At 41.2% G+C, this 25,241-nt stretch overlaps 1 protein-coding gene across 3 annotated transcripts in view; it reads left to right on the top strand.

The window, feature by feature from the left end:
* The window catches only part of MLLT10 (MLLT10 histone lysine methyltransferase DOT1L cofactor), a 151,788-nt gene that overhangs the window by 124,324 nt on the left and 2,223 nt on the right, over positions 1-25,241 (top strand). For 2 of the 3 annotated variants that reach the window (XM_029078348.1, XM_029078345.1), the window contains 8 exons: positions 11,724-11,841; positions 13,261-13,333; positions 17,112-17,266; positions 18,822-19,010; positions 20,854-20,942; positions 21,454-21,815; positions 23,454-23,556; positions 24,384-24,596. In XM_029078348.1, the coding sequence (XP_028934181.1) occupies positions 11,724-11,841; positions 13,261-13,333; positions 17,112-17,266; positions 18,822-19,010; positions 20,854-20,942; positions 21,454-21,815; positions 23,454-23,556; positions 24,384-24,596 (1,302 nt within the window). Of the gene's footprint in view, positions 1-11,723; positions 11,842-13,260; positions 13,334-17,111; positions 17,267-18,821; positions 19,011-20,853; positions 20,943-21,453; positions 21,816-23,453; positions 23,557-24,383; positions 24,597-25,241 lie in introns of those variants that run through there. The other variant, XM_029078350.1, reaches the window with a different exon arrangement.

Raw genomic sequence — 25,241 nt, 5'->3', positions numbered from 1 at the left:
GTGTGTTTGGTGCAGTGGAAGCCATCACTAATATTAAAAATGGATAGTGAATGTGCCTGTTAATTGCCGTAGGGAACTCTTCCAAGCACTTAGTACAGTGCACACAGTAAGCGCTCAATAATACAATTGAATGAATAGGTTAGCACAGGACATAAGTAGGGGCAGCAGTGTCTTTCCAAGGGAAGTGTACTAATTTAGGTGACCCCTCCTCTCTGGCTGATAGAAGGGAGAGGGGCCTGGCTGAGCAGAATTTCATTTGTCTAGCCCAATTCTCTAGAGAAGCTGGGTCATCAGAGTAATAGATATATGGGGTCAGACAGTAGTAAAAGGATAAATGAGGGGAAAGCTCTTCTAAGGAGTTTCCTCTCTTGTAATTAAGTGGGAATGTAGGATGTTGATACCTTCTTATTATTGGTCCGAGTCTCTCCATTCATTAATATTTTCGATGTAAATTCCCTGTGTCGCCTTCCTTATTTGAAATTGGTTTTAATTACTCTCTGGTTGTGTCTAGGCCAAATTAAGGAAAAATCGAATCTCTCTCTTCCCTTTCCCTCACATTCATTATGATGGTGGATTTTGGAGGTGAGGGGGTGGGTAAAAAGTAACAGGGAGGAGGAATTTACAGCCAGAGGGAAAATTCCTTGTAACATGTGACTCAACTCGAAGAACAAAGGAATCATAGTTGCAAGTAAATCCAGTATTCAGTCCAATTAAAATAGTCACTCTCTATTTTTCTTGTTTCAGGAAGGGTTTTTTGTTTTTGTTTTTTTGTTGTTTTTTTAAATAAATGTGAGCATCCAACTAGACTCAAGGCAGTTGCATGTTTGTTTTTTTTTTTAATAACACTGCTGCATGCTGAGAACTGCATCTCTGTTTCGGTGGAGCAGTAAAATGCTTTCTGCCTTCAAGCTGAAGCTTATTTAGCCTGGTTTATCTGGTGCTGCTGTAGCAACCATCAGTCTCCAGGCAACTGAGGCACATTGACCTCTTAGTTGAACTGAGTGTAGCACTACTTCAATATAGCTGCCTGAGACAATAGTAGTGGTGTTGAATGTGAAAAATGCGAAATGTTCTTCAGCATGCAGGCGAAAGAATACAACAATATTTAGATGAAATTGTATGCTTATGACTCAGAAAATCGTGACTCACAGGAATCGAGGTTCTTAACATTATTGGTCTGGATGCAGTTTCTGTTTGAAGTCGCGTGGAGAATGTGTGAGTTTTTTTGTAAGCTTAAGAGGACACTTCTGTATACTGTAAATAGTCAACATAAATTCACAACTCTTGGAGGAGGACACTTTTAGATGAATAGCCAGGAGTTAAGATACCATGATTGCTCAAGAAATGGGGGAACTAAAACTTCTTAATAATGAATACTTAAAAAAAAATTCTGGGATGATCTTGCAATGAGTTGAGACAATATATGCCCCACTAGTAAGGCATTTTTGTTTATGCCAGGGAGTAGAGTGTTCAAGTTAAAACACTGTTTTTTGTACCTTTTCATTCTTTCATTGAAGCAGTAATTTTTAATGATTGGCCTGGTGCCAGCAGGAAAGGAATCTAGAGGTCATTCTCCATCCTTGTGGGGTTGATTTTAAGGAAGATGGATAGACATGCCTCTTTGGGGACATGATTGCCATAATATGACTAGCCAGCTGAAAAGGAAAAAAAGGGATTAATAGAATTTAAGCACCAAAATGGAATGATGGGAGCAAAGCACCTTTAATTGGAAGGGAGCTGGAGATGGAATTAAGGAGATGAGAACAGTTCCCAACCTCTGTCTGGTGACTAGTCTTAAAAAATGGGAAAAGTATGTCAGGCACCCAAATTGATACATTAGTTATAATTAGTTGCTATACTTGGAACTTGGGATTTTAAAGAAATTAAACTTTCATCAACAGCCGATGTACAGAATCCCCAGTTTTGTTAGTTTGGTAAACTGATAATTCAGAATTGAGATTATAGCTGTTTCACATTATTGGATGATGGAGTTACTACCCTTGGGTTTTGTAATGATTTGATGTGCCCTTGTTGTACAGTAGGCAGAGGTATAAATTAGTTTCTGTAGGTGTGCCATTAATTTTTCATTTTACATTTCAAATCCCACTGTGTTTCCCAGTTACTTTCAGTCCTGCCTGTCTTGGAGAGTATATGAGTACTTTTGTTGAGGGTTTTTTTTTTAATTGAAGGATTTAAGACTGAATTTAATCGAAATAATTGCTTTCTGTTAAAACCTTCAATCAGTGATCTTGGCTATAATCATCATTACTTATAGACCAGATCACTGGTCTCCTACATTGCTGTCAAAACAAACAAGATACCACAGCAGTTTCAATTGGTAAAAACATCTTTTTAATGAAAGAACTTTAAAGGTTTCTGTAAGTATCAAAAAACCCCAAACCAAGCAAGCAACAAAAACACTCTATAAATTGTCAAGGTAGAATTCGTTCTGAGGTAAAGTTTTTGTGATGGTCACACAGCCCTTACTTTGTGTCCTCTATGTTCCAAGAGACTAAGTAGGGATGTGTATGATGTTGATTTTATAAATTTGGGCCTCAAAACAAATTGTGGATGCTACCTCATAAATCTCTAAGAGGAACTTTTTGAGAGAAAGCTGTTTTGTAAATCTTTCTGGTATCTTAATTTAGAAGCTTCCAAGTTTTGTAGTAATTGGCCAGTTGATATCTTTACTCTGGCAAAAGAGAGGATCCCTCAGTCTTCCAGAACAAAGCAGTAATCAGAGGCCAAAACATTCTAGGTGACACTTGTTCAGGCTGATTTAATAAGGAACATAAGTATGTTTATATACTGTTAAGTAGGACCAAGGAATCTGGCTATGGAAGTTGCTATTTTATTCAGTAAATGATTGAGTACATAGTAATTGCTTTTCTATAAGCCCTGAATACTCACTTGTCCTGGAATGGGGCCATAATCACCCCAAACAAAAACTCAGTTGAAACATGTAAATACATTGAGGCTACAGCAAGCTGATAGGGATACATAGGTGGAGCATATATTTTTCCCCAGGCCAAGATAGGTGGAGTTTAGATAGATAAGACAACTCTATATGAGGATGATGGTTCAGGTGAATTACATTTTTTCAGCCGGTTTCTCAAAGACAAAAAGTTCCAAGGGAATCAAAAATGAACATTTTCCCACATCCATTATGGGAACCCTTTTTTAGAATTTCATTTCAAATTATAAGAACATCTATTGTAATTGATTATCTTAGTTGCAATAATGTCTAGCACCCAAATTAATTTATTTTCATTAACTTATTATGCACAGTAACTTGGCTATAGATTTTTCAAAACATAATGACTTGTTCCAGGTCTCATTCACTTTTAATGAATGGCTTTGTTCATTTTTAGTAGCTTTGAGGATATTAACTTTTGGTTGTCTTTTGTAGAGTTGTGGTCTGTACTTTGGAGTAGGCAAAGAAATGATTAACCTAGAGTAAATTTAATCAGTGTCCTCTCATAAGATTATGAATTTCAACCTGGAAGTTGCTAGTGGTGTTGAACACATTATAGGATTTTCTTCTTGTATAGCCAGCTGTAAATGACCATCTTCCAAGTGCAAACTTGAAATCTTTAAATAGATGTAATAAAAATTTTTATTCCTGATGCAGCAATATGTGTTAAATTTTACCTTTGAAATAGAAACAGTGTTACAAAAAACTTCTAATGTCTGAATGTGATGACTGTGAGCCCTATGTGGGGCAGAGACCGTGCCTGAATAGATTTTCTTGTATATGTGGTCGGCCATTTAAATACACTGTTATTGTTGTATCCTTATTATATTAAATATTTCATACAGGTGAAGAACTCAGAAGCACTTAAAGATAGGAAAAGACTTAGTCATACATCTAAGAGCTCACCTCCTCCAGGAGGCCTTCCCAGACTGAGCCCTCACTTTTCCTCTGCTCCTCCTCCCCTCCCCAATGCCCCTACTCCCTATCCCTTTCCCCTCTCCACTGCACTTGTATGTATTGGTACATATTTACTGCTCTATTTTATTAATGATGTTCATTTATCTATGGTTCTATTTATCTATTTTGGTGGTAGTGTTGCCTGTCTACTTGTTTTGTTTTGTTGTCTGTCTCCCCCATTCTAGGCTGTTAGCCCGTTATTGGGTAGGGATTGTCGCTATCTGTTGCCAAATTGTACCTTCCAAGCACCTAGTACAGTGCTCTGCACACAGTAAGCGCTCAATAAATACGATTGAATGAATGAATGAAGGTGCACATTTCCCCTCTAGACTAAGTTCGTGGTAGGCAGGGATGTCTGCCAACTGTGTTGTTTTAATAATAATTATAATAGTAGTAATGATGGCATTTTAAGTGCTTACAATGTCCCAAGCGCTGTTCTAAGCGCTGGGGGAGATACAAGGTAATCAGGTTGTCCCACTTGGGGCTCACGGTCTTTATCTCCATTTTACAGATGAGGTAACAGAGTCACTCAGTAAACTGACAAGTGGTGGATCTGGGATTAGAACCCAGGACCTCTGACTCCCAAGCCCCCATTCTTTCCACTGAACCACGCTGCTTCTCATGTTTTGCACCTCTCCCGAGCACTTAGTATAGTGCTCTGCACATACTAAGTGCTCAGTAAATACTATTGGTTATTATTAATAGTATTACTAATCAATATTCTTTGAAGAACAGTACATTTAATCCTCATTCTCCAGAAGGAACACTAGAGACTTAGGTGAATAACTATCCCAGGCTCAACCAAATATTTAATAATAGTGTTTGTTGAGTGCTTACTATGTGTCAATCACTGTTTTAAGCACCGGGGTAGATGCAAACTAATCAGGTTGGACACCATCCCTTTCCCACAAGGGGCTCACAGTCTTAATCCCCATTTTAGAGATGAGGTAACTGAGGCACTGGGAAGTCAAATGATTTGCCCATGGTCCCACAGCAGACAAGTGGTGGAGCCGGGAGTAAAACCTAGGCCCCTTTGACTCCCAGTCCCACAGTCTATCCACTAGGCCACACTGTTTATGTACACGAGAAAGAAAACACCCTCAGACTGAAGTAGATAATGAAGCAAACTTTCCATTACTTTCAAACACAGTCTGAGTTTGACAGCCTAAACTCTTAGCAGTGACTGGTTTTTGGTTGGGGTTTTTTTTGGGTTTTTTTTGGGTAATCAAGAGGGAAGAGTTGCATTGATGAGGTATAAACTGATTAGAACTTTGGATGTCCTACCCATTCCTATTGTCCTATTATGAATGAAAGAGAGTCCAGTAAATGCTTTTTTTGGGGGGAGGTAATCAAGAGGGAAGAGTTGCATTGTTGAGGTATAAACTGATTAGAACTTTGGGTGTCCTACCCATTCCTGTTGTCCTATTATGAATGAAGGAGAGTCCAGTAAATGCTTTATTTCCAGTGAAATCCCTCTCTCCTTTTTTCTGGAAACTGAACTACGGGCATTTCAGCGTTGGCCTAAACAATGGTTTTGAAGTATGCGAAGCCCCGAACAATTAGGGAGCAGTTTGGGGCATTGAAGAAAGTAGAATGATGCAATTGGACCTGACAGCTTCAACGGGCAGCTTACTCATGGGACCTGAAAAGTTGTTCACACTTGGTTTCTTCCCTCATCACACGCTGAGTATGAAAACCCTACTGGTGGGGACCTGAATCAGAAATGGGGCCTGTATCAGAAAATATTTCATAGCATAAAACCTCCAAGGGTCAAGGGAATATCCAGGAGCATGTACTCTCTCTTGGATTCTTGTTACGTGGAGGCCGTTTACAGTATAATCCAGGAAGAAGAAGCGTGTCTGTTTTAAATTTATTGTTTTGGAACAGAGGTGAGTCGTTTTTGTTTGAGGGTGAAATTTTGGGGGGACAACTTGTGGGACCTAAGTAAAAGGGAAATTTATTTTTTCATTTATTAAATGTTAGCTCTCTGCACCCAACCCTATTCTTTAGTCAGTCCACCTTCAGCCCCATAGCACTTATGAACATATCCTCAATTTATTTATATTAATGCCTCTCTCCCCCACCATGCAGTAGGCTCACTGTGGGCCGGGAATGTGTCTACCAAGTCTGTTTTATTGTACTCTACCAAACACTTACTACTGTGCTCTGCACACAGCAAGTCTTAATATGTTTGGATGGATCGATTAACTTCACCGTTTTCAAGAAGCATCAGAGCATCTACTACATGCAGAGCACATGTTCAAGCTGAGCATATGTATCGGTGTAGAATTACGCTCAAACTTGTTATTTTGAAATGTGATTAAACCATGACAGTTGATGTTGATAGCACCCATACGCTGGGCAGAAAAATGAATTAGAAATGCATATCTGTTCATGTGTTGCATCTGATTGGTCTTTAAGCTGGACTTTTAAAATAGAACTCAGTTCATTGTCACAAGACTACTTTAAAAGTTCCATTGGTGTTTTGTTTGTTGATAAGGAACTTTGTTGCTCTAATTTCCCTCAGTGGAGACAACTTACATCTTTTAAAAGGAAAGAATCAGTGATGCTGTGGTCCAAATTTTGATGTTCGTTTTAAAAACTCCGGTCAGTTTTCCAGGTCTCTTGAGTTTTGAGGAAATAATGTTTCCTACCATGTGTTAAGAACTGCATTTTGGAACTTGTTGGAATCTCAGGTGACTTAATGTGTATTGACAGGATGACTGGCCATTTTTAATATGTGCTTGCTAAAGCCTGTTTCTGTTCTGTGTGTGAAACATGAAGCTCCAATTTCACCTTTGAACAATGGAGCACTCTTAAGACTTTCTTTACTTTCTCGACAAATGGAGTTGTCATGTGGGCTGTGTTTATTTCAGATCTATTTTCCTGCCCTCTACGCCACTTCTTTCACTCTTAACCCCAGTGAAAAGGAAAATACTATCAGCTCTTGAGGGTTTACCACTTGGTCCCTGAGCAGTTCCTTTCAGTGAGTGTCCCTGTCCCCATTCTCCCCACCTTAGCCCAATAAAACTTCTTGGGGCAGGTCGGGGGTATTTGATGTCAAAAAGCATTCTCTAGGCTGTAGTTAACAATCCAACAATAAACATGGGCAATTCTACTGTAAATATGGGCTTAAATATAGGAAATAGACTACAGATTGTGCTGAAGCCCCAGACCAAGATATTGCTTTAAGTTGTGCCAGCATTCTTTATCTGGTATGTCAGCCTCCTTAGCAAACATGGTTTCATTTCTTTGATGTCTACTACTGTGGGGCTTGGATAGGTCAGTCAGTCAATCAATCAATGGTATTCATTGAGCGTCTGCTGTGTGCAGAGCCCTATACTAACAGCTTGGGAGAGCACAATATTAACAGTTGTTAGATAAGTACCAGGCCCATATCGAGCAAAAAGTCTACAGTGGTGAGTCTCCTTGGTAGAAACTTGCCAGACTTCCAAGATGCAGCATGGCCTAGTGGAAAGAGCATGGGTCTGAGTTTGAATCCCAGCTCTGCCACTTGACTGCTGGGTGACTTTAGACAAATCACTTAATTTCTCTGTGCCTGAGTCCCCTCAACTGTAAAATGGGGATTCAGTAGCTGTTCTCCCTCCTATTTAGTTTATGAGCCCCCCATGTGGGACAGGGTCTGGGCCCAACCTGATTAACTTGGGTCTACCCCAGCACCTAGAACAGTACTTGCAACATAGTAAGCGCTTAATAAATACCATAATTACTGTGCTCTTCACGAACACCCCTTAGCTGCTCAGGAGAGCTTTTGAGATTGATTTATCCGACTAACCGTATTGTGCCCCAGCTGGTTGGTATACCTCTGCCACGTGAAATGATTGTAATCAAAATCAAGAAATTCAAACTGCTTAGTACAGTGCTCTGCACACAGTAGGCACTCAGTAAATCCCAGTAATTGAAAGAAGTTACTTTTGTATCAGTAGGGCTCACCTTGATGGAATGTCCCTCATCTGCGAAATGGAGATTCAATACCTTTTTTTTTTAATGGAATTTGTTGACTACTATGTGCCAGGCACTGTTCTAAGTGCTAAGGTAGATACAAGATAATCAAGTTGGACCACAGTCCCTGTCCCACATAAAAAAATCCCCATTTTACAGATGAGAGAACCAAGGCACAGAGAAGCAGAGTAATAATAATAATAATGTTGGTATTTGTTAAGCGCTTACTATGTGCCGCGCACTGTTCTAAGCGCTGGGGTAAACACGGGAAGCAGGTTGTCCCACGTGGGGCTCACAGTCTTTATCCCCATTTTACAGATGAGGGAACTGAGGCACAGAGAAGTTAAGTGACTTGCCCACAGTCACACAGCTGACAAGTGGCAGAGCTGGGATTCGAACTCATGAGCCCTGACTCCAATGCCCATGCTCTTTCCACTGCGCCACGCCGCTTCTCGCCCAAGGTCACACAGCAGATGAATGGTAGAGCCCGGATGAGAACCCAGGTCCTTCTGACTCCCCGGCCTGTCTCTATCCAGAAAAGTGAAGTGACTTTCCCAAAGTCATAGAGCAGACAAGTGTGGAGCTGGGATTAGAAGCAGCACCCATACTTCCAGGCCCCTGCTCTTTCCACCTGTTTTCCCTCCTTAGAATGTGTTCCCCATGTGGGCCCTGATTGTCTTTCTACCCCACTGCTTAGTAGAGTGCTTGGCACATAGCAAGTACTTTACAAATACCACAGTTATCATTGTTCATGGGAGATGTGTGAGAGCCAGAAGGAGTGGAGGGCAATTTTGCCTGTTGGATCTTTTTTTTTTTTAAAAGCAGATTGAGGGCATCCCAGCTAAGGTAGGCTTCTCAGGGGTTGTAGCTTCTTTCTTGTCATCTTCCTTCAGTAAAAGTAGAGGAAATCAGTTCAACTTTTCTCACCCTTGAGAAGCAGCGTGGTCTAGTGGATAGAGCACAGGCTTGGGAGTCAGAAGGACCTGAGTTCTAAGCCTGGCTCCGCCACTTGTCTGCTGTGTGACCAAGGAAAAGTCAGTTGACTTCTCTGTGCCACAGCTACTTCTTCTGTAAAGTGGGGATTAAGACTGTGAGCCCCATGTGGGACAGGGTTGGTGTCCAACCTGATTTGGCTGCCCGGAAGGAGCATACATTTTAAAGGGGGAGTATGCCAGTCTCCAGATTGTAAATATGTTATGGGCAAGTAACCCCGTCTTTCAGCTCTGTTGCATTGTACTCTCTCAAATGTTTAGTACAGGACCCTGCACACAGTAAGCATTCAGTAAATATCATTGATTGATGCCGGTAGTATACCAGAGAAAACAGAGAAAATGCATTGTGATTTTTTTTTCATGAGAAGGGCAGTGTTTTTCACAGTATTTGTTTCATGATCCCAAATTTTCTTGTGCCATTTGTTATTTCCAGTCTTTCTACCCAATTTTCTACACTCTTCCTGCCCCCCCCCCCCCCCCAGCTGGTGTTTTCTTTCTCCTGATGCTGTAACTGTAGGCTTCCCTTTCTCTTCTACCCTCTCTTAGCTCCCTGGCATCAAATCCCAGTCCCTAATGTTTCTCCTTCTAAAGTATCTTCTGGCCTTGAGTTATCCCCTCAAGATCTCCAGGCAGCTCCGAGGGGCCTCTGGAAACACATTTTGTGAAATACTGTACTGCATCAAGTGTGTTTCCGGCCTTTGGCAACATTTTAAAAGGTTGGAGTCTTTGGTAATGGAATTTTCAAAGGAAAGAGTTGTTCATTGCTGCCTAATGGACTGCATTTGAGACCACATTACTTTTAAATGGAAAAGTCAGAGGTATATTCTGTAGTTTTCAAATAAAGGGCAAATATGCCCCCTAGAATATTACTTTTTTTTCTTCCAAATTTTTTTTTTTTAGAAAGACAGTATTCAGAAGTGTGCTAGCTATCTATTGTCCCCTATTTCCATACAATTGTCTGGGTAAGGAAGTATGTGCATTTTAAATGCAGGCTTTATGTTGTACAGCAGGAATGAATGAATGTTCAGTACTATAACTTGGATTTCACACCTGTCCCTGGAGAGAGCTTAAGTAAGATTTTATGTTGGGAACTTATGAGGTTATCATAGTTTTAGAATTAAAGAGAGAAATTACCATCCACTGTGAACAAAGGACCATAAAAGTATGCAACTAAAACACTCCAGGTACACTTGAGTAGAAACTACACCCTGGTTAGCTACTTGTGGAAAATTGTTCTGGTATTTGCCTTCAACAGGATTGAAAGCGTTTCTGTGAATTTATAAAAGTCCATTTATCATGCATAATAAGTTGGCCGGAAGCCAAAGTATAATGGTAGCATATGATTCTTTCCAAAAAACCCAGTTTATACTCCTAATATTTTAGTTGTAATAACTACTGTCGTCTTCTGTCTCTTGTGTGCAGTTACATGTGTCGAAATAGGCCACATTTTGTTTTGCTGTAGTTCAGCTTCTTGTAGGACTTCATTTCTTTGAAGTGATTTTCCAATATTTCGTTTTTCCAGCTCTGAGATGAGCTTTATCAAGTGGTCCCAGTGTCTGAGATTTTGTGTTCTCCTTGAAAGAGGAAGTATAATCAATCTGTCAATCAATGCTATTTATTGAATGCTTACTCTGTGCAGAGCTCTGTACTAAGATCTTGGGAGATTACGATACCATACATTCCCTGCCCACAAAGGGCTTACAGTCTAGAAGTATAAGTGTTGCTTTTCGCCCCGAGAGGCTAGTCAAGCCCTGTGGCTGAGCGTGTATGTGAGCTCCTACTTCCAGAAGGCAACAGGGCGGTAGTATTCTTCGAAAGGGAAAAGCGAATGGATTCAGAGGGAAGAAGGCATTTTTATTGCATTGGATTATGCAAGACTCTGGCCAGCCTCCTTTACTTCATCTGTTGAAGGGTTCATTTTCCCTTGTTTGGCAAAAGTCCCAGTAGAGGCCTTCAGCATTGTGGTTAGCAACATGAATGAATTACAAACTTTGGACGAGCTCTTCAGTAAGTAGAGCTGGCTAGCTGCCCACAATACAGTGCCTTATAAGGGGTCAGGCCAAAGCTGTGATTCCACGAGCCCTGCATTGTACAGAAAACAGAGTTGTGATGGCTGTTGGCTTTCTTTTTAAATAAAAACAAAACAAAAAAAGAAATAAAACCCCATCCCACCAGGCTTCCAGGTGTCTCAAAATAAAGAAGTGACAAAATAGCATTCAGGTTTCATTAAAGGTGGAGTAAAACTGAAGGAATATATGGGTGGGTTAAATGGTACAGGCCTCCAGACTGTAAGCTTGTTGTAGGCAGGGAATGTGTCTGTTTATTGTTGTACTCTCCCAAGCGCCTAGTACAGTGCTTTGCACACAGTAAGTGCTCAATAAATACAATTGAGTGAATGAAAACCATGGAGTTGCAAGTTGGGCCTTTTGACCTTCTTAGTGGGCTTGTGATGTCTCCCGAATCCTTGTCCCTTACAGCGCTTGTCTACCTGCCCTGATTTTCTAAATTGTTTAATAAGGTTAAATAATTAGTAGGAAAACAACGTGATGACCATGCCCTTGAGTTATGGAATTGACTACCTTTGCTCAAATAAATCGGAAGCAGGTTGTTGTCCCCTTAGGTTACAACAGTCATGTAGAAATTGCACTTCAAAACGATTTAGAAACTGCCAAATGTATTTCTTTCATGGACTTGGCCAAGAAGCAGATGTGTTTATTTTGCCGCCAAATCTCAACAGAAATCATGTTTGTTCTTCAGAATTCAGATTTGTGACCCGTTTCAGTTATGGAATTTGATTTTTTTTTGTCGTCATCGTCTTCTTTTCTTTTTCCTTTTAGGCAAATACCCTACCAGGATCCTCCCTTAGTCTGGCTCCACCTCACATGTATGGCAATAGACTAAATCCCAATTCAGCAATGGCAGCACTAATGGCGCAATCTGAAAACAGTCAAACAGGTTAGTTTCCAAGAGTTGTCTATAGCTGCTACCTTTCCCCTTGCCTCCCTAAATTTATTTATAGAATGAGCTAATTTTATTTGTAAACTCCAGGGGTGGGGCTAATAGATGGTTTTATAGAGATTGCACTCTTTTTGACCAAAAAGACTCACAGTCGGGGAGTAAGTACTCTGCTGTGCCACAAAATAGCTATGTGCATTTTTTACTGTCTGAAATGTAAATGTTTAAGCAGAGCCATCAGCAGGCAGGAATGCAACAATGTCTCCTGTGACTTTTGTGATTGATGTTTCAGTCCTCAGTTCGGTGCAATGAAAGTAACATAACAGTGGGCTTTGCCCCTGAATAGCCGAAACCTTTATTTGCATAATTCATGACATTGTATTCTACCAAACTTTGCGAGGGAGGGGGATCCTTCCTGTTAAGAGAACTTGTAGCATGACTATTTGCCAGTAGACATTCTGAAACATTTTTCTTTTCTAGAGTTTTTAATGAGCCACTGGATTTGCTTTGTTTCATTCTGCCCTCAAGGATTTGTTGACATGTCCAAGTAGTCATGTTTGGGGGAAGGGAATGGGTTTAGCAGTTTACCAAGGATGGATCAGTCATGTCTTTGCCCTCTAAGAGGTCAGAGGTTAGAACTCAGAATAAGAGGAGGACAACCTTGATGAGGGTTAGATAGGGTTGTTGTTTTATTGAGGCCACAGGGAAAAAATATATCCCGCTTGCTTTCTTCCAAAGCGAGACAATTCTGTATATGTAATGAGAATCCTGAAGCAATTAAAACCAAAAAAAAAATCAACCGACCCACACAACAACCCACCACATTTTGTTTGTTGAATTCCTCCTGAACCTCCCTCCTAATTAATGAATGTGAAACGGAAGACAAATGTGAAAGCGATTTTTCAATGCAGGTCAAAAGTGCCTGGTCTTGCGTATCTCTGTGGGTAAATGTGTTATCTGTCTTAGGACTCTGGTTTGGGGATGCAAGGCGTTAAAAAAAATACAAAGCGTCAGGGTTTGCTGTGATAAGCATACAGATTAGCTGTCCACAGCTGGGATTCATTACTTTCACCCGGAGAAATTAAAAGTGGCTGAGGGGAGGGCACTGCAAATGCAAACCATGCTTCTGTGCTGTAAAACTGAAAGGAATGAAAGAGCAGAACATAATCCACGGCCGCCTCCACCCACAGAAACGTGTAAGGACAACGCCTTACATGCTACAGTTCAGCAATTTTAAACTAGCAACATATTAGGTCTTCTACCTTCATAGTGACTGCTGAGCAGTGGTTATGGTTTAAGATATGTGTGTTTGTATGTGTATGTGTTTTTTGGGGGGGGCGGTGAAGAAATCGCTGCAGCAGCTTAAAACTCTTATGTAGTGAGAGTCACTTTATCAGCTATGAAATATTTACACTGCAGATCAAGATCTCGGAGACAATAGCCGCAGCCTTGTTGGCAGAGGAAGCTCCCCCCGAGGCAGCCTCTCCCCCCGGTAAGCACTATTTGCACTGCACACTGCAGGCAAGAGAAACATTTTCAGATTTGGAAACTTCTTTATCTCTTATCAGCAACATATACATTTGTTGAGATGGTAAAGAATTATGTAGATAAGCCACAGGTCCAGAAAGTGGAGAAAAATGGTTCCAAACAGACTTGGATATTAAGCATAAGTGATTAGGTTTACAAGTTAAAAGGAATACCTGTACCTAAGCTTGTAATCTTTTCCACAGGTCTGCTTTTATCATTTTGATCTTCAACCAGGGGGTGACTGTGGCCGACCTTTTTTTTTTAAAAAAAAAAAAAGGGTTTTTTTGATTTTTTTTGGTCAGAAAATATATAGTGACTAAAACCTCTTTAGATACTGCAGGCTAATATTTCATCAAATTTATAGGGGAAGCTACATCCAAAGTGTTTGAAGTTTTTTTAAAAAAAATGTTCGTAAAGGCAAAAATCACAGGGAAAACAATTTTAAATAAACTAGTCAAAGCACTCACAAAGCAGTTTGGAACTTTTTGTTTTGTTTTTTAAAACCAGAACTCTTAAACCATATTGTACTACCTAACATCCAACTCTTGTTAGTGGAGTTTAGAAACACGTAGTTGTTCAAGTTTAAAGTCTGTGTAGTTGGTGATATGCTGTGTGTGAAGTGTTTAAGACCCAACAACTGAGCTCTTCCTTTCCTCCTAGAATTTACCCTTGCAATATGCAGATTAGGTATTTTGATTTTCCCAAATGATGCAAAGTATCTTCCACTTTATCTCCTTGTTCAGATCGTTTCATTCTGTCACCAGTTGAAAAACCTGAAAATGTTTTTTAATGGCCAGTGTTCATTTTAGGGTTATACAGACTTTGGCCCTCTGGTCACACAAAGCCAGAGAAATAAAAGGGTTATACCCACTTAAAGCCTTCTGGCTATCTAGGCCGAACCGACTCTTGCTAAACATTTTAAGGATAGCTTGGTTGATGATCCTAAACCAAAAATAATTTTTTTTTGCTGCTGTACTCTCCATTATTAACCCAAAGATTGTGACTCCACGTGGAAAAAGTGCTTTCACAGTTGAGATGTGCTTTCTGTCACCAAACCTTTGTGGTGCTTGGGCCTGAAAGATGGGACATTTAGGTAATGTCACCTTATCGCCTTATAATGAGAAAACTGAGTAAAAGCATATCAAAAGGCAATAGTTTTATTTAGTGGATTCTGAGAACTTTGGGGAATATCAAAATCAGTCCCAATGTATACTATGAGCAGGGAATGTGTCTTCCATCTTTGTTATATTGTACTCTCCCAAGTGCTTAGTACAGTGGTTTGCACACAGTAAGAGCTCAATAAATGTGATGGATTATATATGAAGATGTGAGACACATTTCCTTTTATGAAACTTCACTTCTGAAAAAAACTACAGCAATTATTTTTTAAAAAACCCTCTTAAAATCATAGGTAGAAATTCCAGAATTAATTTGCCATGTTACCCTGAGTGGAAAACAGACCATTTTGTAGCATTGAATTTGTTCTATAAACCTCTTCTCTCACTGTTTCCCCAGCCTCTATCTCAGATGAATCAGAGACTGATTATCCCCGCATCCTTTACATTATAACTCTGGGGCACAGTGTTGCGGACTATAGCAGGCAACCAAAATCTAGCGAAACATTTTAGTTAAAAGTCACCAACACTTTATCCTCATTAGGCTTGTTACACAGAATGGGTTCCAGCCTTCATTCTGCAGTAAAACAAACTGAGGCACAGGCTAGTTAATTGATTTGGTGTAGGATCACCTCTAAAGCCAGTCTGCAGTTTAGTTATAGTGTAGGTCTCTTGTCTGTTTTTAATAGTTGTCTTTTTTTATTTTAAGAAAGGATTTCTCCACTCCTCCTTCCCAGTTTCTTTTACCCATTTGTGTGAAAATGCATATTGTCCTCTTTCCTCCATAAATCATCCATTTAAGGCCAGGAATATTATTTCAACTACTACTATTTCCAGTTCTAATAGTTTTGGTACTTGTGAAGTGCTGAGTGCCCAGCACTACTCTATGCCCAGTCTGTAATTTAGTAGGAAACTACCTAGATTCGCAGTCAGATGGTTTACACATTCCAAACTTCTGATCAGAACTGTTTCTCCATGATTTAAAATGGATGAAAAATATCCTGGTGTGATCAATTGATCAAGGTTGGCCACTGGGGCACATGATCATGTATTTGTGGGAAATAAAAAAGAAGCCCCACAGGCTAGTTTTTACAGTCCTCCTTGTTAAATGAACTTTCAGCAGCAGCCAGCTTTTTTTAAAAAAAATTCAACAATTTATCTCCCACCCCCACCTGAGCTGGCTGATTTAAAAACTCATTTGGGAGGTGATGAAAAATTCAACAAACTCACTTGCTTCTTAATATAAAAGGTATGTTGTAAAGGAGATATTGTAATTACATTTGATACGATTAGTGATGGATTAAGTATCCGAAATAGGAACTCAGATTGAAAAAACGAAGTTTCAGAATACCAGTCTCTCTTGTGATTCTATCAATATGAACAGTTCTGGAACTTAACAGTGTTCCCTTTTAATGATTCTCTCAAGAAAGAAGTTGGATCTGCTATTGCAGGTTAAGATATAAAGCAAGGCAAGCAACATTTGAATACATGAAAAAGAATTCAAAGCTTATGTAAGACGTTTCACAAAATATTATGGGTTTTTTTGTTGTTGTGGAATCTAACTTTTTGTTTTGCCTTGGTGTGTTCAGTAATTTTTCTTTTCTACCATATGACTATAAAATGTCTTGTAATAATAATAATGGTATTTGTAAAGCATTTACTGTGTGCCAAACACTGTACTAAGTGCAGGGATAGATACAAGATCATCAGGTTCCATGTGGGGCTCACAGTCGAATTAAGAGGGAGAACAGATATTGAATCCCCAGATAAGGGAACTGAGGTACAGAGAAATAAAATGACACAGGACACAAGTGCCGGAGCAGGGACTGTCAGGCAGTTAAAGTTAATCATACTGATTTAGCGTTTACTGTGTGCAGAGCACTATATTAAATGCTTCATTGAGTACAATATAACAATATAACAGACACATTCCTTGCCCACAATGAGCTTACAGTCTAGGGGGGAGACAGACATTAATAGAAATAAATTACAGATATGTTCATAAGTGTGATGAAACAGTGTTGATTGTTATTCGATTAACTGTTATAGCTATCTTGTGGTGTTGCAGGAGTTACACTTTTCAAAATCAGCTTTATATTCATTCCATTGTAATCTTGCAATGAAATATTAAATTCTTTTTGTCAGAATCCTGATATCAAAGACCAGGGTTTGTCCCTTAGGAAATAACTTGAGAGAGTTATTAATTGATTGCCTGGGACAGTATAAGCGGGACCACCCAGATAGGAAAGGTTTTCATTCTAAGTGGCTCCTGAGGAAAATGGAGTGCTTTCTCTGCCTCGCTCCTTCCATCAGTTCTTTGCCATCCCCCTCTTTTAGAGTGTTCACTCCATCCAAAGTTTGCTCACAGAGGCGAGAGGGATGTTCACTTGGTTCACCCATTACGTACCACACTAACCCATGCATTTAAGGGAGCAGAGTACCTGCTAGCCATTTCTTCTTCAAGCTCTGAGTCCTGAGAACTAAGATGTTCAAAGTGAGCCACTAAATGTAGGAAAGGGATGTGTGCCCAGGCATAAGGAGTTAAGACAAGGTAAGCAACTTTAATGGATCCTTCTCTAAATGCCCTTCCCTTCTGATTTAATGTGGAAATTACCATGTCTTCAACAGATCTCCTGTAAGTGGTTTACAGATCCGCTACGATCAGTCAGGCAACAGCAGTTTGGAAAATCTGCCTCCAGTAGCAGCCAGCATAGAGCAGCTTTTAGAGAGGCAATGGAGTGAAGGACAGCAGTTTCTACTAGAACAGGGCACCCCTAGTGACAGTAAGTATCCATATTTTCTGATTCAGTATTTGTGAATGCGAAACTGCGTAGATGCCAAAACACTTAGCAAACTGTAATTGTTTTGTATTGGCTATTGAGTAGGATATCAGAATGGTCTTTACTGCTAGAAAATCATTCCCCTGTTGGGGTTGGAGGAGGTCCCATTAATCCATCTTTCTGTATTTTGAAACGTATCACACACCTTCTTTCTTTATTGTTTTGAGTAATACCTAATTTTAAACGTTGTGCCCACTATATTTTATTTGGCACTTTTCAGGTACTCATTGGGAAAATGAAATAATTTTTCCAATCAAAGAGTTAAAAGTTAGCATGCCCCTTCCCCAACCCCCAAGAAATATTCCTGAATGCTTGGCTGAGGAATGAGATGTCATTTTATAAATCTGAATGATTTTCAGATTTTTTGTAAAATGATATTTGTATTTCTCCAGCTTTATCACGTTAGACTGAGCAAACTATTTTGCTCACAGAGCTACATGCCATCTAGTTGGTATTTTTATGAATGGTACCCTGACAAAAATGCTAATTGTGAGGAAATTCATGCCGGGATAATCCTTTAAACATGATAGCTGGAGGACAGGTTTAGCACAGTCTTATTGCATCTCATTTGGGCACACTGAGGGGTCCTTTGTATGTTCTTGAAGAGGAGGGATAAAAAAGTTAAATCCTTGGGAAATGACCAGATGTGCCTACCCCAGTAGACTTATGCCTTTAGTAGGCCCAGAGGTCATGTTAAACAAATACAGTTTTTGAATCTGTGGAATTTTTCAAGTGGCCATCACCAGGACCCAGCAGCAGGACTGGAGGTTTGCCTCCTTTCCAAATGGCAGCTAGAGGTGAGGGCGGGGAGAGGAGTAGCTCAGTTGAGATGACATAAAGCCAGGGTGGTGGCTGGCGGTCCTTTTCGGCTCTAGTGCTCCCTCCTGGGGGCTCTGCAGCAGGTCAGCGGTCCCTTGACATGAGTGGATGAGTTGAGGGGGAGGGAGGGAAGAAAGGGTGCAGCGCACTGCACAACTAGGTAAAGGGTTCCCCAGCCGGCAACAGGGCGGCTCTTCCTTTTCACACACCATCAACCAGCAGCTTTCTTGGAAAGCCAGCCTCCTTTCATGTTCAGTTTTATCCAAAATTTTACAGAAGCAAAACTGGCTTCTCAAAATGTCTCTTTTTAGTCTGAGTAACATTGTGGCAGGGTGTGCTGAGGAGATCTTTTCAAGATCAGTTTGTGAGAGGACAAAGCCAAAAATATCAAAAGTGCAATATGTATGTGTGTGTGCATATCTGTATTTACGTAGTTTGTATAAAATATATTTACATATCCGTGGTATAGAGAGAGAGAGGCTGTTCGTGTGTGTGTGCATTCACATACACACACTTGTAGCCTCACTTTGCCTCAAATTTAAGGAATTGTCCTCCCATGCTTTGTGAAACAAAGATCATTTAAGGTTAAAAGTATATATGAATAACTTAGATGATGAGACTGGTCTGACGTTATGGAGTAATAAAAGCACATTGCCTTCATTAGTGCATTGCTTACTAGTTCTAGGAATGTTGAAGTCACTACACCAACTTCAGGTTGAAAATCGGCGACTGGAGGAACAGATCAAGAATCTGACGGCTAAAAAAGAACGCCTTCAGCTGTTAAATGCCCAGCTTTCTGTTCCCTTCCCAACAATAGCAGCAAATCCTAGTCCAAATCATCAAGTACATACTTTTCCAGCCCAGACTGGTAAGCGGAAAGCGTGGTTTGCATGTGCACATTTTTTAATGTTGTATTTCACAGGGTGAGCAAGATGAATTACGAATGATTTGGGGGAGTATAGGTGGAAGTCAGAGAGTGTCAACATTTGAAAATCGTTTGAGTAGTGTGGAAGATAAAACACTATTAAACCATCAGCCTGATTTATTGGATGCCTTCCAGGAAAAACCTACACTGATGGTGAAGCTGGAAAAAATTCAAAATAATCAATTTTTTTTTATGGAGCACTTACTGTGTGCAAATCACTGTACTAAACGCATGGGAGCATCACATGGAGTTAGACATGGTCCCTGCCCTCAAGGAGCTTACAACCAAGCAGGAGAGAAAGGCATTAAAATAAATTACAGATGGGAGAGAGACAAGTCTGAGTAGTACCTGAGTTAGTGCTTAAGTAATAGTGTAGGGAAGATATGAACAAGTCCTATACTCAAGTAATCAATCAATCAATGGTATTTATTGAGCACTTATGTGCAGAGCACTGTACTAAACACTCAGGAGAGTACAGTATAAAATAATTGACATACATGTTCCCTGTCCATAACAGGCTTACAGTCTAGAGAGGGAGATGAACATTATTATGAATAAATAAGTAGTTTATAGTGTGTAATTTAAAGATATGTAGGGGTTGGGAGTAGGGCGAATATCAAATGTCCAAAGGTCAAATGCTGAAGAATTAATAGGGTGGATATCAGGGGGGATTAGAAATTAATCAAGGAAGACCAAACTGTGATTTCAGAACGGCTTTGAAAATTGGGAGAGCTGTGGTTTATCCGGGCAAGAGGCAAGGTTTAACCAAATCCCGTGGTGGGAGGCAGAAAGGGTAAATTAACTTGAGAGGAACAAAGAGTTTGAGCTGAGGTGTAGTGATAAAAGAGAATGGGTAATTGGAATGGAACGCCATTTGAGGTTTTTGAGGAGTGGACGAAATGATATTTTAGATGGAGGAGACGGACAGGGGAGGGAGTACGGACAGAGGGGAGGGAATGGATGGAGCCAGGGGAGACCAGTGAGTAAGCTTGCAGGAATAGTCGAGGTGGGAACTGACTAGCGGGACTAGTCATTTGGATGGGGAGGAAAAAAGCACATCCCGGAAATGTTGTGGAGGAAAAACCTACCAAGTTTGGCGACACCCTGGATATTGGAGGTGAAAGAGGAAGAGTCGTCGAGGTTGCAGGATTGAGAGATGGGGAGGATGGTGGTGGTGTCTTGCTGTGATGGGGAGGTTAGCTTGAGCTTAGAGCTTAGAACAGTGTTCGATCGAACAATCGTATTTATTGAGTGCTTACTATGTGCAGAGCACTCTACTAAGCACTTGGGGGAACACAGTGCAACAGAATTAGCAGGCAGGTGTCCTGCCCATTATGAGTTTACAATCTAGAGGGGTAGACAGGCATTCATAAAGATGCCTGGATGAACATAGACATATAGTAACTGCTTAACGGATACCATTAAGGGGGTGGTGGGGAGGGAGGACAGGATTTGGGAAAGAAAAGAATTCAGTTTTGGACATTTTGAGCTTGAGGTGCCAGCGGGGACATCCGTGAAGGCATGTCCCAGAGGCAGGAGGAAATGCCAGTTTGTCCTTATGTCCATGATTGTCAATAGATCTATATTTTGCTTTAGGTCGGTGTTGGAGCAAGGTTTTTTGAAAATGTGGCCAATTTCTGGACACTGAACCATGTGACATTTGCCATAAAATGGTTCCTTCAAAGGATCTATCCTTGTAGTTAATGGACTTGTTTTCTTTTCAACTGTCTGGGAGAAAGGGTTGCAACCTGATGGTTTTTTGACTGTTTGTTTTTCTTCCCTGTAGCTCCTCCTACGGAATCCTTAAACAACAGTAAGAGCCCTCATGTTGGAAACAGCTTTTTACCTGACAACTCTCTTCCTGCATTAAATCAGGTAATTTTCTCTGTGAGGTTCTTTGTCTCCCCGCTATATACTATATCATTCATTCAGTCATATTTATTGAGCGCTTACTGTGTGCAGAGCACTGTACTAAGCGCTTGGAAAGTACAATTCGGCAAGAGACAATCTCTACCCAACAACAGGCTCACAGTCTAGAAGAAGACAGACAGACAATGAAACAAAGCAAGTAGACAGGCATCAATAGCTTGTTAAGCACTTAGGACACAGCAGGCACTGTTCTAAGCACTGGGGCAGATACCAGATAATTAGGCTGATGCAGTCCCTGTCCCATATGAGGCTCACACTCCCATATCATGGGTTTAGACTCAGCTCATTATGGGCAGGGGATGTGTCTGTTATATTGTAGTCTCCCAAGTGCTTATTACAGTGCTCGGTTCATAGTAAGCCCTCAATAAATACGATTGACCAACCGACTAAAGAGTATTGGACACTTCCCTCCCTGCTGGTTCCCTCCAGCTTCAGTATCCGTTTTGTTTTCCCTTAGGATTTAACCTCCAGCGGACAAAGCACCAGCAGTTCATCGGCTCTCTCCACGCCACCTCCTGCGGGGCAGAGTCCAGCCCAGCCGGGCTCCGGAGTCCCGGGAGTTCAGCAGGTCAACGGCGTGTCAGTGGGGGCACTGACTAGCGGAGGCCAGTCTGGAACCTCCTCCATTCCGGCCGGGCCGGGTGTCGGGGGGATCATGGGCACTCTGCCGGGCAACCAGCTGGCAATCAGTGGGATCGTAGGGGCTTTAAACGGAGTCATTCCCACCCCTGGTACGGTACCCCAGAACCCCGCGCCCCTCACCCACTCATCCGTGCCCCAGAACGCAACACATCCACTGCCAGCCACATTGAGTAATAGGTAAGAATTATGGGTTTGCTGGGTTGGAGTGTAGTGTGGTGCCTTGTGGAGGGCGTGCCTTGTGGAGGGCGATTATAATCAGTAGTAATGACGGTATCTGTTAAGCGCTTAGTGTATGTCAGATACCGTTCTAGGCGCTTGAGTAGATACAAGTTAATTGGGTCGGACATAGTCCCTGTCCCACATGGACCTCACGGTCTAAGTAGGAGGGAGAACAGGTAGTGAATCCCCAGTTTTCAGATGAGGAAACTGAGGCCACAGAGAAGTGAAATGATGTGCCCAGGGTCCCACAGCAGGTAAGTGGTCGAGCTGGGATTGGAACTCAGGTCTTGTGACCCCCTGAGCCCATTTGTGCTTTTTCCACTGGGTCATGTCGCTCTTATTAAGAACTTACTGAGTGCAGAGCACTGTACACTAAGCACTTAGCACTTAGGAAAGTACAGTACAATGGAATTGGTATTAAATTCAAGGAGTTTACAATCTAGAGGGGATGACAGACATTGAAGTATAGTAAAGGGAAATGGCAGGTGATAAGGATATGTACCTAAGTGCTGTGGGGATGTGCTTAAAGGCTACAGAGCTAAGAGCATAGGTGATGTGCAAGGGAGAGGGAGTAGGGGGAAGTGAGGGCTTAGTTGGGGAAGGCCTCTTGTGATTTTAGGATGACTTTGAAGGTAAGGAGAGTGGTGGACTGTTGGATATGAAACGGGGAGGGAGTTTAAGACTCGAGAGAGGATGTGGGCAAATTGTCTGCTGTTGATGGAAGTACAGTGAGTAGGTTGGCAAAGCTTAGCTGTCATGATTCTTCTATGAAGACTGGCTTTTTGCCCCTTCATATTAACCAAGTTGTGATTTTTTTTCCTCCCCCTTGAAAGAAATCCCTGTTGTACAGGCAGGAGTAAATATACCTCATATTTTAAAAAGGAAAACTGGACAGAATCCAAACAACAGTGAGGGCTTCAGTGCAAGAGGAGTTTATTAATGTAACTTGTTAAGTTAAAAATAAGATACATGGAAGCTTTCACCGGAACCAAACTTCGAAAACGTTGCAAAACCCTGGAGGTGTATGCAGTGCATATTTCTTTTTGTTCTATGTTTCCTTCTTTCTGTCCTACTTTCCCACCTCATGAATTTCTGTGATCACTGTCATTCCTGAAATTAGTAGTGAAAATTCTGAAGGAAGGTTGTCACTCCATAGGCCCTATGCTCTCTATTTTCTGTTTTCTTCAAATCTTATAGTGTGGTCTCCCTTTCATAGTACTGATTAGAAAGTTATTCAGCTAAGCTTTTTGTTCATTTTTTGTTTCAGAATAGATGTTGCTTACCAACAAGCTAAATTTACTGGCTTTCTAAATTTGTCTTAATGGTTCGGAGTTGTCGGAACTCTTGAAAGATGAGATGACGAGATAAAACCCTTTACTTTGGAAATTTGAAGTTATCCAAAGCATGGGCTGTCACATGCAACAGAATGCATGGCATCTCTGGTCATCTGTGTCCATTCCTTCACCAAACAAATCATTTTGAAGCTCTTTGCATTTCGCCTTCTCTCCTTTCTCTTTCCTTGTCTGAAATGAAGGCAAAAACATTATTCTCCCAAAACAAGAAGCCAAAATGAGAATTTGTGTCATTCCTTTTCAGTGCCTCAGGACTAGGATTACTCTCCGACCAGCAAAGGCAACTTCTTCTCCATCAACAGCATCAGCAATTTCAGCAGTTGTTGAATTCCCAGCAACTCACACCGGTAAGCATGCGTCCTTACTAATAGAATAAATGTGGTTTGATGTTCCACAAACCCAGTGGAGCCTACAAGAGGGAGATTGTTGCCTTTGGGCTAGTATTGATGGTGAAACTTTATGTTGCTCTGTTCAGGGCTAAGTGAAAGGTTCAATCTGGAAGCAGAAGGCCTGAATATGTTCATAGAAAAGTAGTTTCACCTGATTATTGGTTTCTTCAGACTTGAATTGTGGTCACTACTTTTTGGAAACTTGGGGTAATCATTAGTGATTCCCCCTGCCAGCAACTCTTCCCTCATCTTTTTTTTGGTTGTTCAATGTTAATAGGGTGTTTTCGGAGAGGGAAGAGTGCTATTTTCTGGATGAGTGGAGGTAGTTTCTTCTTTCTCTTGTCAGTGTTCCACCAATATGAATATAACATCAGTTTAAAATAGTGGAGCACTGTGGCATTAATCGCAAATGCAAGTGAGAAGCAATTTGTGGCCTAGTGGCAAGAGGATGGACCTGGGAGTCAGAGGACCTTGGTTCTCATCCCGGCTCCATCACTTTTGCCTGCCGTGTGACCTTGGGCAAGTCCTTAACTGTTCTGCACCTCAGTGTCAACATCTGTAAAATGGGGAGTCGGTATTTGTTCTTCCTCCTTAGGCTATGAGCCCCATGTCATTCAGCTACTATGCCCAACCTGATTATCTTGCGTTTACTCTGGCACTTGGCCCCAAATAAGCACTTACCAGCTACCATAGTGATGATTGCCAAGAGGACAAGGCAGGAGTTGCTGGCCACAGATTGCATATTGGTTAGAAACTGCTCATTTTCCCACCCGTGCCTCCCCAAGGAACAGCATCAAGCCCTCCTGTATCAGTTAGTCCAGCAACAGCATCACCACCAACACCATCACCAGCCTGAGCTGCAACAGCTCCAGATCTCTGGCCCAGCCCAGATCCCCATCACTAACCTGCTTGCGGGGACCCAGGCCCCTCCGCTTCCGGCAGCCTCCACCAACCCGTTTCTCAGCCTCCACGGTGACGGCGCGACACAGAAAGTAACCGTGAGTGCATTTTCTATCATTTGAGTAAACCACCGGAAGCAACGGAATCGGATCCAAACCCCATAGAGGGTAGCCGGTTCTGTTTCTCTGAAAAGCTTCTGGGAGATTGGCCCCGGTGCCGGTTGTTTCAAAAGTGTGGTATTTCAACCCGCAAAGGAGATAAGCCAATCTATTATGCAGTAGCTAAATGAATCGATTTGAATTTGAGGGAATAGGCATTTTCCCAGTGAAGTCATGTTTTTTCTCCGTCATTATTCTCAGTAGTTATTTAGAGAGCTTGGGAGCGGATGAGGACTTAGGTGTGATTCTGTCCCCAGAGTATTTCCAATCTAATAAGGGAAGCAGGGTGTTCTAATAAGGGTCAGAGGTTCCAACTTTGATTTTCAGGTCGGCCCATTTTAAGTGTTTCCTTAGAGTTTTACATGAATCCTCTGGCAGTGCGGACTTAACTTTGTTCTTTCAAAATTAAAATACATTTGTCACTGGCAATGCCATTCATTATTTTGGTTTACATCCCTCGCGTTGAAGTACTTGGGCTCGTGCCTCCCTCTTTCTCACTCATTATTTGGACTTTTTTGCAAGTGGTGGACTAGACCACTTCCCAGAGGAAAAAGCCAACCTGACTTGGAACCAGGTGGAGAAAGA

This window comes from Ornithorhynchus anatinus, chromosome 13, assembly GCF_004115215.2.
Source record: "Ornithorhynchus anatinus isolate Pmale09 chromosome 13, mOrnAna1.pri.v4, whole genome shotgun sequence".
NCBI lineage: Eukaryota > Metazoa > Chordata > Mammalia > Monotremata > Ornithorhynchidae > Ornithorhynchus > Ornithorhynchus anatinus.
This window is presented reverse-complemented; position numbering and strand designations above follow the sequence as displayed.